Consider the following 17,056-nt stretch of genomic DNA (forward strand, 5'->3'; position numbering starts at 1 on the left):
GAGGAAGAGGCCTGTAGTGCAGTGGAAGCAGGAGTAGCAGAGGAACCATCCAGGTGGGCCACAATCCGGCGAAATGCAGCAATGTCCTCTTTGGAAAGAGAGGATGGATCAGATTCAATGACTCCAACATGAGCCTTAGGCCCCTTCTTCCGCTACCCCTTCTATCCCCCAGAGGAACCAGAAGAGGGCTTCCCATGGAGATCCCAACAAAAGTCCTTCGTATGTCCAGATTTGGTACAATGGTCACATAAGAATCGACCCTTCGGAGCTCCCTTAGCAGCCCTTTTATCAGCTCCCTGAGTGGAGTTCTGAGGGGTAGAAGAAACAAGAGCAGAGCGCTCAACAGTGGGAGTAGTCCCCATGGCACCCCTACGGGTCTCCTCACTCTGCAGATATCCATACACCTCCTCTAGTGAAGGAAGACTTGGTCGGCCAAGGATTTGTACCCTAAGAGGTTCAAAGTCAGAATTAAGGCCGCCAAGGAGAAATAAGACCCTCTCTTTCTCAAACAACCGGTGTACCTTGACCTCATCATCAGGACTCAATTGAAGATCTCTATAGTGATCATACTCCTCCCACAGGCCCACAACAAGACTATAGTAGTCAGAGATGCTTCTATCACCCTGGCGCAGGCTCACAATCTGTTGGAGAAGTTGGTACACCTCTGTAGAGTCCCCAACCCGATAAAAGATACGGGCCACACTGTCCCAAATGTCTTTGGCAGTCTCCTTGCCCATAAACCTTCTTCCAATCTCAGGCTTCATTGAGAAAAGAAGCCAAGCCATCATAAGAGAAACTCAGTGTCCCATTTGGAGTACCCTTGCTCGGTAGGGAGAGGGGCCTTGATGCTACCATATTTGTGCCCCATCTTCCCTCTACACTGAAGAATCAATTTCATGGATCGGGACCAATCCAAATAGTTGTGGTTCTCAAGCTTGGCAATAGGAAGTTGGATATTGGGGCTCTCAAAGGAAGTAGAGAGAGATGGAGCTGTTTCCACAAGGGGCAGGGGTGTTTCAACATTTTTTTTCACCCATATTTGATCACAAATCAGCCACTACAAGGAGGGAAGAGTAGCACTTCAAGCAAACAGGTTTGTCCCAAAACAGTAGGCACAAAATAGGGCAAACAATAGCCAAAAAAGGCTTGAAACACTTGTAGATCTTCAGAAAATACTCAAATAGCAGCGGAGTAAAAATGAGTAATGCTCCTTACCCAAACACGATGCAAATGAACCATAAAAAGTGGCCAAACAAGGCTCCATTGAAGAGCAGGTGCCAAACAAAACTCTGGCTGGCGGAAATTCTGGGCAGAATAGCCAAGCCGAGATGCAATCCTGATGAATGGATGCTTGCAGAAGGTTGGAGAGAAGTAAAGGAGATCAAAGAGGACCCCCAGACGAAACTAGAGCACCAAGAAGCACTCCATTTGGATTCCAAACGAGAGAGAAACAAAATGGAGAAGATGACCTAACCAGTCCTTCAAACGACAGCAACAACAGGTGAATGAAACCCTTCTTCACCCTCCAAACTTCCTTCGAACACTTGCAAACAGCAGGATCAATGCTCTGATACCATGTTAGCTTTTAGAGTAGAAGGAGGAGAAGAGAAGAGAGTTCAAGAGAGAAGCCACGGTTTTGGTATTGTGTGTGTTGTCTCAAACTAGAGACAAAACAGGTTTATATTCCAAAGAATAAATAATAACAAAGAGGCCCCTGGCCTTATACAAATAACATGAGAAATATAAAAACATGGGGATATGTACAAGTATACCCTTGAAACTAAACTACCATTCTCAACAAAATCTGTTATCTTATGTCTGGCACAATGTATCATTGTCTGAATGCACAAAGAATACATAAATTCCACCCTATTTGTATGGGCAATTTTCTCTACGAAACTATTTCGAAAGTGATGGCTATGAGGCTGGCCGTGAAGCTCCCTAGGCTAGTGTTTGAAGAGCAGGGTGCGTTCGAGAAGGGGAAAATTATTTCTGAAAATATTAGTTTGGCCTCAGAGTTGGCAAATCTAATGTTCTCATCTACTAGAGGCTGAGGGATGGGAATCGAAGTGGATATCCAGAAGGCGTATGATACTCTATCTTGGGAATTCCTGTTTGGTGTTCTTCGAAAATGGGTTTCTTAGAAGTTTGGGTGGGATGGATTCATCAACTCCTCCTCTCTTCTAGAATCTCTGTCTTATTAAATGGAGGTCCGGTTGGTTTCTTTAGTGTAGAAAGAGGTCTTCCTCAGGGCAACCCGATCTCTCTTATGCTCTTTATCTTGGCGGAAGAGGTGTTATGTATAGGGTTACAATCCTTGTTATCCACCAACAGGATCAAAGCTCTCCCAGGTCCGAGAGGGGTGCCCACCCCTAGCCACTTACTTTTTATTGATAATGTTTTTATTTTCATGAATGCTTCCAGCAGGTACATTCTTAATTTGAAGTCATTCTTGACTAAGTACCAGGAGTTCTCAGGCCAGAGGGTGAACTTGGACAAAAGCAAATTGTTCTTTGGCAAGGTTTCGATTTAGAGGCGTCACAGGATTTCCAATGCTTTGGGTATCCCTGTTTGCTGGCTGCCAACTCGGTGTCTGGGTGTGGAAAGTTTCAAAGGCTGAGTCAAGCGTGATTATATGCTGCCGTTGATGGATAAGATCAAGGCTCGTTTGTTAGGGTGGAAAGAGAGATTAATGTCCCTTGCGGGTTGTGTGGAGCTGGTCAAAGCGGTAATTTCGGGTATCCCTATTCACAATTTTTCAATTTACTGGTGGCCTGACTCTCTAGTGAAGACTTTGGAGTGGTGGATGCGGAATTTTATTTGGGCAGGGGATCCTGATTCTACAAAAAAAATTACAGTTAAATGGGACTCAATTTGCAAGCCAATATCAGAAGGAGGCCTGGGTATTCGTCGTATGAGGGATGTGAATATTTCGCTTCTATGTAAACTTGTTTGGCATATCAAACATGGCCAATCAGGTTTGAGTCGCTTTATGAGGGCGAGATTTTTGAAGCAAGATGGTTCGTTGAAGCAAGGGTACAAATCCTCTTCGATTTGGCCGGGTGTAAAAAGATTGTGGGAGATGATCTCTATAAATGAGAGATGGGCTGTGGGGAACGGTAATAAAATTCGATTTTGGAGGGACAATTGGTTGGGTCCTTCTTCGAATGCTGATTTGTCTAACCTTAGATTCGATTATGTTTAATGGCTTTGAATGCAAGGTTTCTGATTTCATCGAGGTGGACCGCTGGACTTTTCCCCAAGTTGAATCAGCATTTCTGGTGGAAAATTTTGATGTGATAAAGCAGATCAAGATCCCCGCTGCAACAGATGATGTTTGTTTTTGGCCTCACAACCCTTCAGGAGCTTTTTCGGTTAAATCGGCGTGGGAGGTGGTTCGCTCGAAAAGCGCAACAACGTGCCTCTTTTCTTGAGTTAAGTTCTTGGTGGAAGAGAAAGTCTTCGTCAGCTCCCCTTAGAGATGTGTGGATCTCAGGCTTAGTCTTGATTCTTTATTTTATTTGGCTGGAAAGAAACAAAAGTAGGTTTGATGACCGCTGCATCAGTCAGGCTCAAACTTAGGGTTTGGTTAGAAGGGAATTACTTTTAATATCTCCCGCTTTCTCTTGCCAGGGTTCATCCATCCAGGATTTAGTTCTTGGGAGGAGCTTGAACATCAATATTAGAAGTCGTGGTGCCTCGTGGATTCCGGAGATTTTTTGGGCTCGGCCCCCCCCAGGCTGGGTCAAGCTTAATGTGGATGGGTGTTCCCTCGGGAATCTAGGGAGATCTGGAGCTGGTGGTGTCATTCGTAATAGTGAAGCTCATGTGTTTTTTTTTCCTTCAGGGAATTTTTGGGAGTGGCGACAAACTTAGAAGCAGAAATCCAGGCTTTAATGCTGGGTCTGGAATTTGCTAGGGTACAAGGCCTGTCTAAAATCTGGATTGAGTGTGATTCAGCAGCTGTATTCTTGCTTGTGTCTCGGAATAAAATTCCCTGGTTTTCTTGGCAACATTGGAGCGTGCTACAACCTTTTCTGTAGTCGATTTAGTGGAAAATCTCCCACTGTTACCGGGAAGCTCACCCAGTTGCAGAATTTTTAGCAAAGTCAGCGGTTTCTCTGCAAGTTTCGTTGGTGATAGTTTCTTTTCCTCATTTGGTTCAGGATGACCTATCTATGGATGCGAAGGGTAGGCCGAGGTTTCAGTTGTTTTATGCTTGATTTGTTTCTTTGGTCTCCTTTTTTTTTTTTTCTGCAGTTTCTGTCTTTTGGCTGTTGGTTTTGTTCTTGCTGATGGCTAGGCCGAAGGTGGGGAATTCCGTTTTTGAGCTTTTTTTGGTTTGAGCTGGCTCTTTTTTTCTTTTTTTCTGGTAACATACATGATCTTCTAGTAAAAAAAAAAATTTGGGTTATGTTAGTGTGAAACATTGGTAGAGACGTAGAGTTCCATTTTTCTCTATTGGCATTGATATATGTTTGTATTCCAGCAAAGCAGTTGGTTCAGGTGGTCCGTATCTCTGATGCAAGAATGGGATTTCAGATTTCAAGGGGAAGGTTTTGCAGTATGTGGGATTGATTATGAGGGCCAGGGGAATCAGCTGGGCTGGGGGATTAATCCCTTTGCTTTGACGATTGTGTAACTATTTTTAGGAGCATGTGGTCAGATAAAATTTCTTCTCTCCTTCCTCTTTTATCTTTCCAAAAGCTTTTCCATTTTTTTTTGTTTTGATTCTTAGGATCTCACATTCTAAGTTACGATATACTAAACAATGGTATGGAGCACCTCTAACTTGATTTTCCATTCAGAGAAGAAAGAGAACAAAAGAAAATTGAGATTTCTCTAGGGAGAATCAATGGGCTGCGTGCAGTGGCTCTCCTCTGGCACCGAAACAAGCCACATTTTGGGATGGTACGGTCTTGGTTGCTCCCATGTGTAAGGTGTGCCTTGATCGCATGTCAACTCCCTTGGAGCTTCTTTCAGTTCTCCTGTGCATTATCTTATCCCTATGTGTTTCTTAACAATATGATTTATGTTATGGAAAAACTCCATTTTTTTAAAGGTAATTAATAATTGATATGAGAACTCAGCCATTGGTAATCGATTGAGAGTTCTAAGTCTACCAGAGTTCTTTTATTCTGGTTTTTATATATATTTTCTAGAACATATCAATCTACACTCTGTTTCTTATATCAGTTTAGAATCTTTAATAAATTTATTATATCAGTTTAGTCCTCTAGATTTTGGGCCTATTCAGCATTTTGAAATCCATCTATTCCACAAATTGGGAATTTTGGATGGTAGGCTGCGTTAATATTAGACCATCAAAGGTGGGAATTTCCATCCAAAACATTTTCTGAAAAGATGGATATGTTTTCTCATATGTCCTCATTGTTTTTTAGGAAGAATGCTCCTTCTATTATTTTCATTGATGAGATAGATTCCATTTCCTTAAAAAGAGAAAAGACACATGGTGAAGTACCAACTTCTTACTTTAGTGAGTGGTCTCAAGAGCCGAACACATGTAGTCATTGGAGCCACCAATAGGCACAATACATTGACCCCAATTTTAGGAGATTTGGTAGATTTGTCGAGTGCTGAGTTGTTGTTGTTGGTTGATTTGATCGAGTGATAGATATTGGTGTGCTAGATGAGGTGGGGAGGCTGGAAGTTCTTCGCATCATACAAAGAATATGAAACTTACAGAAGGTGTGACATGTTGATACCAATCTATGATATTCATTTTGTGAAATATTGTCCATATTGAAGAAATATACACATGGGGTTGATCTGGAAAAAGTAGCAAAGGATACACACGAATTTGTGGGTACAGATCATGCAGCTCTTTGCACTGAATAGCACACTGAGGCTGCTATTCAGTGCATTAAGGAGAAAATGGATATTATTGACTTAGAAGATGAGACAATTGATGCATAAGTTTTAAATTCAATGATTGTAACAAATGAGCATTTTCAAACTGCTCTGGGATCTTCCAATCCATAAGCCTTGTGTGAAATGGTTTGTTGCCAATTGAAATTGTTTCTTACTGTCAGTGATGTCTGCATTGTTTGGAGCTATTTGATTGTTGTATATAGTCTGATGATGAGAGAACAAATATTTTAGGCAGGTTGTTGAGGGCCTAATGTCTTATGAGGAGATATTGGTGGGTTGGATGATGTGAAAAGGAAGCTTCAAGAGGTGCATCTCTTAATTGTCTTTAGCATCCCCCATCCCTCTTCCTGCGTACCAAAGACATCTTTTACTGGTATTCTTTTGGTATCCAGAGAGTGAGTTACAAAATTGCATATCCAGAGGTGTAAGTTACAGAATTGCTTGGGATATATTTCAGTTACCCCATTGGATTGCTTATTGTGTTTTGATCTTGAATTTATGTGCTAATTTATTTCTTCCTTGTTTTGCCTTTATTTTACTTGAGCTATTTTTCATATGCTTTTATATGCTATAGATGTCTTCTTCACATGGCAGTTTGTGACCATTGGCAGAGACTGTACAGTACCCAATGGAGCATCCTGAGAAGTTTGAAAAAAGTTTGGCACGTCTCCATCCAAAGGCGTCCTCTTCTGCGGTCGTCCTGGATGTGATAATACTCTACCGGCAAAAGCACATGTGTTCACAAGCATCACTTTCCATTGGAAAAATGAAAATGGATATGTTATTGTTATTCTATTTTGATATTTCTGCAGCGTGGGAGTTCAGCAGGAGATGCTAGGGGTTGCTGCGGAAAGGGTTTTGAACCAACTTTTGACAGAGATGGATGGGATGACCGTGAAGAATATGGTTTTCATCGTTGGCCAAAAAACGGGCCTGACATTATTGATCCTGCATTGCTCAGGCCTGGTCATCTAGACCGGTTGATTTACATACCCTACCAGATGAAGCTTCCCATCTTCAGATTTTCAAAGCATGCTTGCGTAAATCACCCATCTCTCGGGATGTTGATCGACCTTACTGCTCTCGCATGATACACACATGGTTTTAGAGGTGCAAATATCAGTGAGATCTGTCAGCTAGCATGCAAGTATGCAATCAGATAAAATATTGAAAGGCAAGAAAAGTTTCCTGAACTCTTGAGTTCTTGAAATCGAATTTGACATTGGAAAATTCTCTTGTATATATGTGGGTGATTTTTTTTCATATCCATTGTTGTGCCCATATACTCGTTGTCATTGTTCAAGATACTTGTTCTCACTTTTCAAGTATTGATTCTTTTTTTAACTTGCATTTTTCATGTGCAATTGCACACATGCAAACGTGCATTTGGTCGCACAAGTTTGCTTCTGTGTGCATGTATGGTAACGGAAGAAGGGTCACTTGTCTGGTTGTCCCTCCCCACCCACATAAAGGGGGTGGGGGGAGAAAATCTGATTCCTCAAAATCAACTAGGTTTCGTTTGGTTGCAAAGGGAATTAAAGGGAAGGGAAATGAGATTTTCAAACTTAAAATAGAAATTTTTATAATCATTATCCCATGTGACTATATCAAATTTTTGTAATCATTACCCCATGTGACTATATCACTAACTACACATCATTTCATATTTGGTTATTAAATTTCACTTTACTTTGTATCCATTTCCCTTTGTTTTAAAAAGTAAAATAAAAATTACATGTAAAATGTATCATTAAAAATATTGTACGAAATTAAGTAGTTTATACAAACACATGGGGTAACAATTACAAAAATTTCTTGTTTAGGTATGAAAATGCACCCAATGTTTCCTTCCCTTTACAGCCAAACATAGCAAGGGAAATGCTTTTGCCACAGTTTCACAAGTGAAAGGCATTCGGGGTCTTCCTAGCTAACACCTATTGTCTTGTCAAGTTAGACCCTAGGACCTTCATCATGTTTGAGTATGGGATCAGGATCGTCTCCAAGGAGCCCAGCACCCAGGGGGCATCCAGCGGCTGAGCTGTGTCGCACACATCTCAGTGTATGCCTAGGGATGTGTGCGGCACAGCTCAATGGCTGGCAGCACCTTGGGCGTGCTGGGCTCCCTAGAGACGAGCTAAATTCTTGAGTATGTGTAGTTCATGCACTCTCTGGTTGGTGGGTTGGATTACGTAATCAAGGGAAAGAAAAGTCCATGCAATAGCATAACTACCTTAAACATGATTACACCTGTGGAACTCGGCATCCTCTCCCATTTGATTAATCACATTGTCACTCTCCATTTGCACTGATGAAGATTTTGAAAGTTTTAGTTGAAACCAACCAGGAATAAAAGAACAGTGCCATAATTCTAACAAAAAACAATTTTGAGAATGTAATCAAGTCACTCCTCCAAATTTTAGCGTTATAATTTCTCCCATGTGATAGAAGGAGTTGTTATTATCTCTATTTCCTTCTCTTCATTTTTTCTTGTTCAGTTTCATGCATTGAGTGGAATAAGACTCCCAACGCAGATGTTTGCTTCAAATGAATTTGGAACATCACGAAGCCTAAGAGACCTAATCGTTCTGCTACAGGGATCATACATGACCAGCGCGTCCGAATGACTCCGAAGGATAATTTCACCATTATTTGAATAACATATAGGCTTGACGAACAAATAAGGCATCATCAATATTGAGTTTTGTATCAAGAATTGTTTCACCCAAGAGTCCCTCATGCTGTAATCCTTCATCATCCAAATCTCAACATGAAACCTCCAGGACCTACAAAGTACGCAGAGTTGTCCTCTAAGAACCCCCACATTCATGTAAGACTTATCGTCCACAAAGTTCGGCTGTGGCAACTCTCAATACTCCACAGTTTTAAGGTCAAAGGAAACGATAAAACTCAAGGCAGTGTCAGGTCCCGTCTTGCGTAGTGCAACCCAATGAAGAGCAGAATTTGCAAGAACCCCAAATTCGCGTCTGTATCTGAGATGGAAGGGTATGCCTCCCATCGTTACCCATGAGTTGGTGCTAAGTGAGTAAACCTTCACCTCGGAATGCGAAGACTTGTCACCTATAATTCCTATCCGTACCAACATGTAATCATCGGTCGTGGAATCGTAACCGAATCCATAAGTAGTGCATATATAGCGAACCTCTACAGGTGTAATGGACAGCTTCTTCTGCCTTCTTGTTGAAGGATTGCAGAGGAATATGTCCTCTTCATTGTTGGATAGACAGAGTAAGCCGTTGCAAGAACCCAATACTTTGGTCCTCTAAAACATTCCGTAACTCCCACCATCCTTCTCTGTTCTATCTATTTGGAACCCTAACTTCTGTCATCCAACCTTGTTTGTCACCACCATAAACCCTTCCATTCTAACTCTGTTTCATACAAAACCAGAGACCATATCCTGTTTTGGCCACAAGCTATTAGCAAGGGTAATCACACCCCCTTATCCGAGGTGGATTTGGGACTGGTTGGACTGCTCCTGAGGTGAAGTTGCAGTTGCCTCTTGTTCTTCAACCCCTCTCTCCCCTCTCCTCTCCTCGTTTGAAATGGTGTGGATTGAAAGAAAGACCAAAAAGTTTGGATCATTTATAAGTAAAGGTATTTTGATCACAATAGATATTTTACTAACACCATTAACAGACATGAGCTAAGTGAAATCAAGATTGAAAATTAGGGGAGGTCTTAGTATTTGTCAGAAACACAGGGGAGGTTCCTTGAATTGTCAGAAAGGTGAGGAGAAGTCCGAGTAATTTGCTCTACGATTTATTATCCACAGCCGATTTTCATCTCAAATACATTTGTTAACCGTGGACAATTTATAAGTCTTACGAAATCTATACCTATAGTTTATAACTGTCTCAAAATACCATATTTGCCGCATAAACTTTCGATGAAATAGGCTCAAGATTTATGAGATCATTAGCAATGGTTAATATTTATCTCAAATACAGTTTTACCATTAGAGGGCTTCCGTGGCAAAAGGTATAGGAATCATTAGACCAAGAGTCCCAATTGCTTTCTATCGCAAAGAACTTATGTTGCCATGGAATTTTTCAATGGTAAAAGATGCAAGAGTTATGAGACTGGTAGCCACGTACAAATATTTTCCATCCCAAATATCAACATTTCATACAATATTTTTTCATAGCTAATAATTAATCATTTAAAAATATACTTCGATTTACAATACTGATTTTTTTTTTTAGATCTGCATTGTACTATAAACTTTACATTAATTACAAATCTAGGAACTTCAAATTACTAACCATTACAAATCTTATATAGAGCTATAAAAATTCCCTAAATGGCTATTTTAGTTTAACAAATCTCATAAAAAGACAAAAATAAGATATCAAATTCAAACCTTAATGTCATCCCCACCAAATACATTATCTTCACCGCCTTTTGTGAAAAGGGATTGATCATCATAATCATCTGTTATCATAGCACAAGCCCCCATCCATCCAGCCTGTATAGGGTAATTGGAGATTCTTTTCAGATTATGTTATTCATTGTTGAAAGAATGAAAATGAAAGAATTTTTTAAGACTAAAATAACAAACCATTTGAACAAAGTAACAAGAATAATATGAACCCAGCAGAAACAAATATTTCCTATACACAAAAAAGATAATGAAACAAGACTTTGGGGTTGTAAAGACTTGGGCAAGCGTTCTTATAAAGGTTTTGCGATTTTGATCAAATGTTGTTCCAAGCTCACTTCAACAAATTTGTGTGCCTATTATGAACTAGAGGTTGGAGACTTTAGGCAGTGTTTGGTATGCATTGTAGGTTGATTTCGCATTCTCAAGCGATAAAAACAACTATTTTTATCATATGAGAATGCAAAATTATCTTAGAATGCATTCCAAAAATGCATACCAAACACTACTTTAATCTCTTCACCTACTTCACCTGTTTCATGAAATAGAGGTTGGAGTCCTTTTAACTATATGTTGTGAATTGAAATATTGAATGTAACTTAAAAAACATGCTTTTAACCATGTTTAGAAGGTACATGTTTGGGAGTAAGCATCATTTACCTGTCAAATATTGGGATATAGGGACTTAGGTTCTATGGATCTCCCAACTAGGTACAGGTAAGTGATACATCATAGAGACTAATTACATCTAATGACTAACAAAGATGCATCACATTGTCATTTATGGACCTGGCTCCTGCCCAGCCGTGGTGGGAGCTAGATGGTCCAGCCTCGCTAAACGACAAGAAAAACAGGGGTGGGATGGTCATTTCAGCTACCAATATCTAAAAGTACTGGCAGTCACAATTCAGTTATTCAGGTAAAATAAACAAGAATGTTTTTTTTTTTTTTTGATGGGAACATAATTATATTACCATTAGATAGAGAAAAACATATTTACATCATACAGGAAAAGGGGTATTACAGTCTTGTTTGTTATAGAGAAAGAGGCAAGGGAGCGTAATCTACTAGTCCATATGTTATTCTTAGGTTTAAACTGTACATTTATAAAGTTTGAGATTTGTTTTGCTAGTTCAAAATAAATAAACAAGAATATTAACAATGTACTAATGAAAACAAAAAACATTATAATATGATATGATTAAAGGTGAACTGATTCTTGGATTTTTTTGGACACTTTTTCCATGACCATTTCCATGGTCTTTTATTAAAACAAGAGGCAAACAACAACTTGAAACTTTGATTAATTGCATTAAGATTTCAAACAGTTGAAAGAATGAAAGAATCATCCAGGGGAATTTTGAGATGTGATCAGAGCAAGGATCTAAATCATGGTATGAGGTATTGGATCGGATCGGCTGATTTTGACCGGATCAAATTGGTATCGGCCAAGAAATCCAACTATACAGACAGGGGTAAAAATATAAAAAAAACTAATTTTTTTTCTAAAAAAAACAGGAACAAAAGTGTCATATTTGTCGGAGTTTGGGCGATCCCAATCCGATCCAATCCAGGCAATACTGAGATCACGAACCATGATCTAAATACACAAACGAATTAAGAGGAAACAATTGTAAATACAGAAATAGTAGCTTGAGGCGTAAATCTGCTCTACCAATTACCATGTAGATAAATGATATTATATTGTTATTACCTTTTTTTGGTCTCTTTGTCTTCCTCTGATCTTGTTCATGTTGAATTTCATCTTTGGCATTGAGTGGAACGAGACTCCCAACGCAGGTTGCTCTTATCCTCATAAGAGTAACACCACAAATCCTAAGATTCCTCTCCCTTCCTCTACGGGGATCATACAGTACCAGCTCACTCTTATTGTTCCGGAATAAAACTTCACCATTACCGATACTGAAGTTCAAAAAAGAACCCATAACCGATGGTTGTTCAATCGAGAACTGTTTCACCCAAGAGTCTCTCACCCCGTAATCCTTCATCACCCAAATCTCAACACGGATCATGAAGAAGTTGTAGAATATGCAGAGTTGTCCTCCAAGAACCCTCAAATGCATGTGAAACTTATCATATGCCAAGTTGTCTATCGAGTCAGGTAGTGGCACCTCTCGAAACTTCTCATCTTTAAGGTCAAAGGAAAGGATAAAACTGGAGGTGGTATCATGTTCGCACTTTGAGACCCAATGAAGAGCAGAATTTGCAAAAACCCCAAAATCGTGTCGGAGGAAGAAGTAGAACGGTATGCTCCCGATATTTCTCCATGAGTTGGTGCTAAGTGAGTAGACCTTCACCTCTTTACCAATTTTTATCAGTTTGTAGTCGTTGGTGGTGGGGTCGTACCCAAATCCGTGACCAATGTCGGCAATAGAATACTTAATGGTGGGTAGCTTCTGATGCCTTCTGGTAGAAGGGTTCCAGAGGAATATGTAATTCTCAAGATTGTTGGCTATACAGAGTAAGCCGTTGCAAGAACCCAATACACTAGTTCCGCCAGTTAGAGACTTGAGTGGATGATCGAGTTCTACCGCCGTTTGTTGTTCGCGAGCATCATCTAGGTCGATAGAGTATAGATTTTTTTTTCTTTTTTTTTTGGTAAAGATAAAGGATAGATTTAAGTATGAGATAATGAGGCTGAAGTTGCTATTGGTTTCAAAGGATCGGCTGAGGTGCAATTTGATGAAACCACGATCGGTTATGAGAGCACACCAGGGTTTGCATACGCACCTTAATCTTAGAAGAGACTTGACCGGAAGCCTTGAAAGTATGTCTGCGATGAGATCTTCACGAAGATCCTCCTTGGTTGGTGTTGCTTCTTCTTCTGTGCTTATTTTCTTCTTCTCCTCCGCCGCCATGGCTATCTAGGGACCAGACCAGTGAGGTTTTTGAAACGATAGACGGAAGACGGAGGGTCCCTTTACTCCTTCGAGTTTTTTTTCTTTTTTTTGGTTTTTAGGTCTTTCTCTCCCTCTCTAATCGGCATTCAATCCTTATTCAACCAAAAAAAATTCCATTTTCAGAAGACTTTGGTATGGAATAGGAAACTTAACAGACCCCGGTAAGATAAGGATTCTTTATTATTATTTTCTTTTTCTTTTTGTATTTTTGGGTTGGGATGGGATGGGATGGGATGGGATTGGATGGGAGGGAGGGGGAATAAGCAGTTTCTGTCCAACACAATTTGGACCACATAGTCGCTCTTGTTTCTTTTTACCCTTGGCAGAGTTGATCAGATGTGAATCGAGAATGTCTATTCCACTATTGTACAAAGTTGAAAGCATCGTTCCTCCAATCCAATCCAATTCAAAGGCTAGATGTCATGCCTTGAGATGTTCTATCTTTAGTTCTTCACAATTGGTGGAGGGAAACTCAGTCCCAAGATAAAGAATATAAAAGAGATAGTAGATGGGAAGTATAGCTACTACTCTTATTTTTTTTGTCATATGACATCCTAATTATGTATTGGTCAGAGTCAAATTTGGAGCTATAATTCAATGATCCATTTTGTATATTGCATGCACATTTGCTTTGTATTTTCAATGATTCAAAAATGTTCAAATGAGATTAAGAGGAAAAGATTGTCGCAACAACAAGTTAAAAAAAAAAAAGCGTAATTTACACATATCACCCCTGAGGTTTGACGAAAGAATAATTTTATCCCCCAGTTTTGAAAAATTCTACGTATCCCCCTGAGGTTTGCAAATGGTAACAAATAAGTCCATTCCGTCAGTTCATGACTAACTGTGTTAAAATTTAGATTTGAACTGACGGAATTACCCTTATAAGAAGAAACCAAAAAAAAAAAAAAAAACCTGCAACTCATCTTTCCCAAAACCGATCGGGGAAGATGAGTTGCAGGGGATCATTATCACCTTCCCTAGATCATAACTCAGACTTGTTCTCAGACTAATGGTTAGACCAATTTTCTATTGGATAAGTTGTGGAGTCATTCTTTATAATGCATCGACCCTAGACCCTAATGTAGGTGGTGACTCTTTATTTGATTTATCTCCTCTGGATATGGGTGGGAGGATGGTGTGGCGATCCCACTTCGCCCATGGTCCCTACTAACATCACCCCATCTTGGGTTAAAGAAGGTACAAAAGAAGACGAAAAGAGAAGAGCAGACTCAACGGACCATCTGTATATCAATTTAATAACTCAGTCAAGAGTTGCCGAAGAGGACTATGAACATCGGTTGTGACATGAACTAATGGAGAAGAAAAAACCAAAGTATCCTCTGCCACGATAGGAAAAAAGACAGGGACAACAAAGAAAACATAAGGAAAGTATAAAAAGGAGAGAAGACTAACAGCACACACTGTCGAGAAAAGCAGAAATACGCAAATAGAGAAAAATGACAAGACAAGAGAAGAAAAAAAGAGATACAAAAGCATGCGACTAGGCCATTCCACGATTCTAAAAGTCGGTTAACCTTTTGTGATTGATGTGTGATTTGTGTGATTACACTTTCATTAAAAAAAAAAAAAAAACCACGATTAGAGAAAGTGATGTGAAGACAAAAAAAAGAGAAAGAGATACTCAAAGGACGAAGAAAAAGTAAGGACCAAAGAAGTGAAAGGACCAAAAAAGGTCAAAATACGAAGCACCCTGGAAAATTTTAGAATTAGGAATGGGATTATTCTTCACTAGTTTTGAGTTCAAATTAGCCAGAATCATCCAAGTATCAGTTGGTCTCAATCAAACTTGATCTAACTTGATCAAAACATTGTTTTTTATTTATTTATTTTTTGGTAAGAAGATGAATTTTATTTAGGAAAAACATGCTACAACTCAAGGTTGGAGAGCGAACATAACTCACACAACCAAAGAGAGGATATATACTGGCCAAATTGTCGAGCATGTAAGCAACATAACATTGTTATTGAGAGCAGGGTTAATTGGAATCAAGGTGGTTGATTCCAAACTGAAGCCACTGATTCTGTCAATTTCAATCCGATTTTTAAATCCATGTTTAAATTAAACACAGAAGTGACTAATATTTTAGCTTGGGATAGCTATTAAATTTGCAACTTTACAAGATTTGGTCAATAGCCTTTATAAAGGAAACTAAACCCAGCACCACTAGTGTAACATGGCAGTAATATTCTCCAGGGATAATGTTTCTTGTCCATGGGCGTAGTCTCTGCTAGTGCCCCCCTCTCTTTCTTTCCCCACCCCCATGAAATAACCTCTCTGTCTCCTATTAAATAAACTGATAAAGGGGTGTTGATTGATTCTTGCATGCCTACATAGCCTCCGTTACTTGGAAGGAAATGTGGACCATATTTTTAAATTGGAAAAGAAAACCGAAATAGTGAGAAACACTCCTTTTCTTTATTGTCATTTACGAACATTAAGCATATGAATGAAAAGAAAATAAAAATGTAGTAGAAGAGTGTTGGAATTTTTCAAAATATTGATGTGGACTTTTAGTCCCACATCGGCTATGAAAGGAAAGCTCATTGGGTTTATATGTGTTAGTAGTTAGTAGTTATTATTATCACATGTAATGCTAGAAGAGATTGTATGGTGCACTTGCGAGCGAGGATGGTAACCGTCCGAGCACGTACGCGTGTGTGTGCGCGTGCGTGAGGCGCAATGTGGCGCTTTGATGGCGCACTTTGCACTTATCTTTTCGGGATCGACGGTGTCTGATCAAAGGGTGCTTAGGATCGATCCGACCGTTGGATCGGTGGCTGATCAAAGAGGGAGTGCAACCCTTGGTTTAATATTGACCCCAAGAGTTGCAGCCCACACGAACAGCCAAGGGAGCCCAGCCCAATAGTCATGACCTGTCAGGTCAAGCCATATGAGCCAATGGGTGTGACCCATCCGAACAGGCCTTGTGGGCCTATAAATGGGCCACGAATTCTCTCGATCCAGATATCAAAAAAAATCTCGATAGCTTCACGGTGTTATTCTGTCTCCGCAAGCGATGTGATCCGCTGATTTATCTTGAGAGGCGGGTTTTTGGCAACCCTTTGCAGGATTAGGAGGGTGCAAATACTGTCTTAAGGACAGAACGATTTCGTTCGACTCAGGCCTTCTTTCTGTCCTCTCCTTTTTATTCAGATTTCTAACAATCTTAAGACAGTATTTTCTCAATGGAGGAGACTGCAATCATGAAGATACCTGGGAACGAGATAAGCAAACTTGAGAAGTTTGATGGATCATTTTTCAAACGTTGGAAAGGGAAGATGTATTTCTTCCTCACTGCTTTGAAACTTGCTCATGTCCGAACGAAGAGAAGCCGTGCTAGCAGACACCGACGCAGACACCACTACGAAGCTTCAAGTGGAGAGACAGTGCGGAAGCGGCGCGAAGTGGGAGCAAGACGACTTCATGTGCAAGGGCTACATCCTCAATGGGTTATCAAACACACTTTATGATGTGTATGAGCCCAAATTTGCAGACAGCACGTCGAGAGAACTATGGGAGGATCTCGACAAAAAGTACAAAATTGAGGATGCTGGCAACAAGAAGTTTCTTATAAGTAAGTTGTTTGATTACAGGATGGTAGGAGATAAGTCTATTATTTCACAAACCTATGAGTTGCAAGGTCTCATGAATCAAATCATCTTTGAGGGCCATTCTCTTGACGAATCTTTCCAAGTGTCATCTATTATTTCAAAGTTACCTTTTGCTTGGAAAGATTATCGGAAAGAGTTGAAACAGAAGAAGGATGCAATGACTATGCAAGAGTTGATTAAGTATATCCAAGTTGAAGAGAATTCTCGC

General features: G+C 39.9%; 1 protein-coding gene and 1 pseudogene across 1 annotated transcript; one reads left to right on the forward strand and one right to left on the reverse strand.

The window, feature by feature from the left end:
* The first annotated feature begins 5,364 nt into the window (after positions 1–5,364).
* LOC122643656 lies at positions 5,365–7,055 on the forward strand (annotated as a pseudogene).
* Positions 7,056–10,267: 3,212 nt separating this feature from the next.
* Positions 10,268–13,170, reverse strand: LOC122643657 (F-box protein CPR1-like). Its single transcript, XM_043837260.1, has 4 exons — positions 13,043–13,170; positions 11,974–12,718; positions 11,808–11,891; positions 10,268–10,378 (listed from the first exon to the last, which is right to left on the reverse strand). Exons 1-4 carry the CDS (start codon positions 13,168–13,170, stop codon positions 10,268–10,270), a joined length of 1,068 nt encoding a protein of 355 aa, XP_043693195.1.
* Positions 13,171–17,056: the final 3,886 nt, after the last annotated feature.

The sequence above is a fragment of the Telopea speciosissima genome, chromosome 10 (genome assembly GCF_018873765.1).
Source record: "Telopea speciosissima isolate NSW1024214 ecotype Mountain lineage chromosome 10, Tspe_v1, whole genome shotgun sequence".
Lineage (NCBI taxonomy): Eukaryota > Viridiplantae > Streptophyta > Magnoliopsida > Proteales > Proteaceae > Telopea > Telopea speciosissima.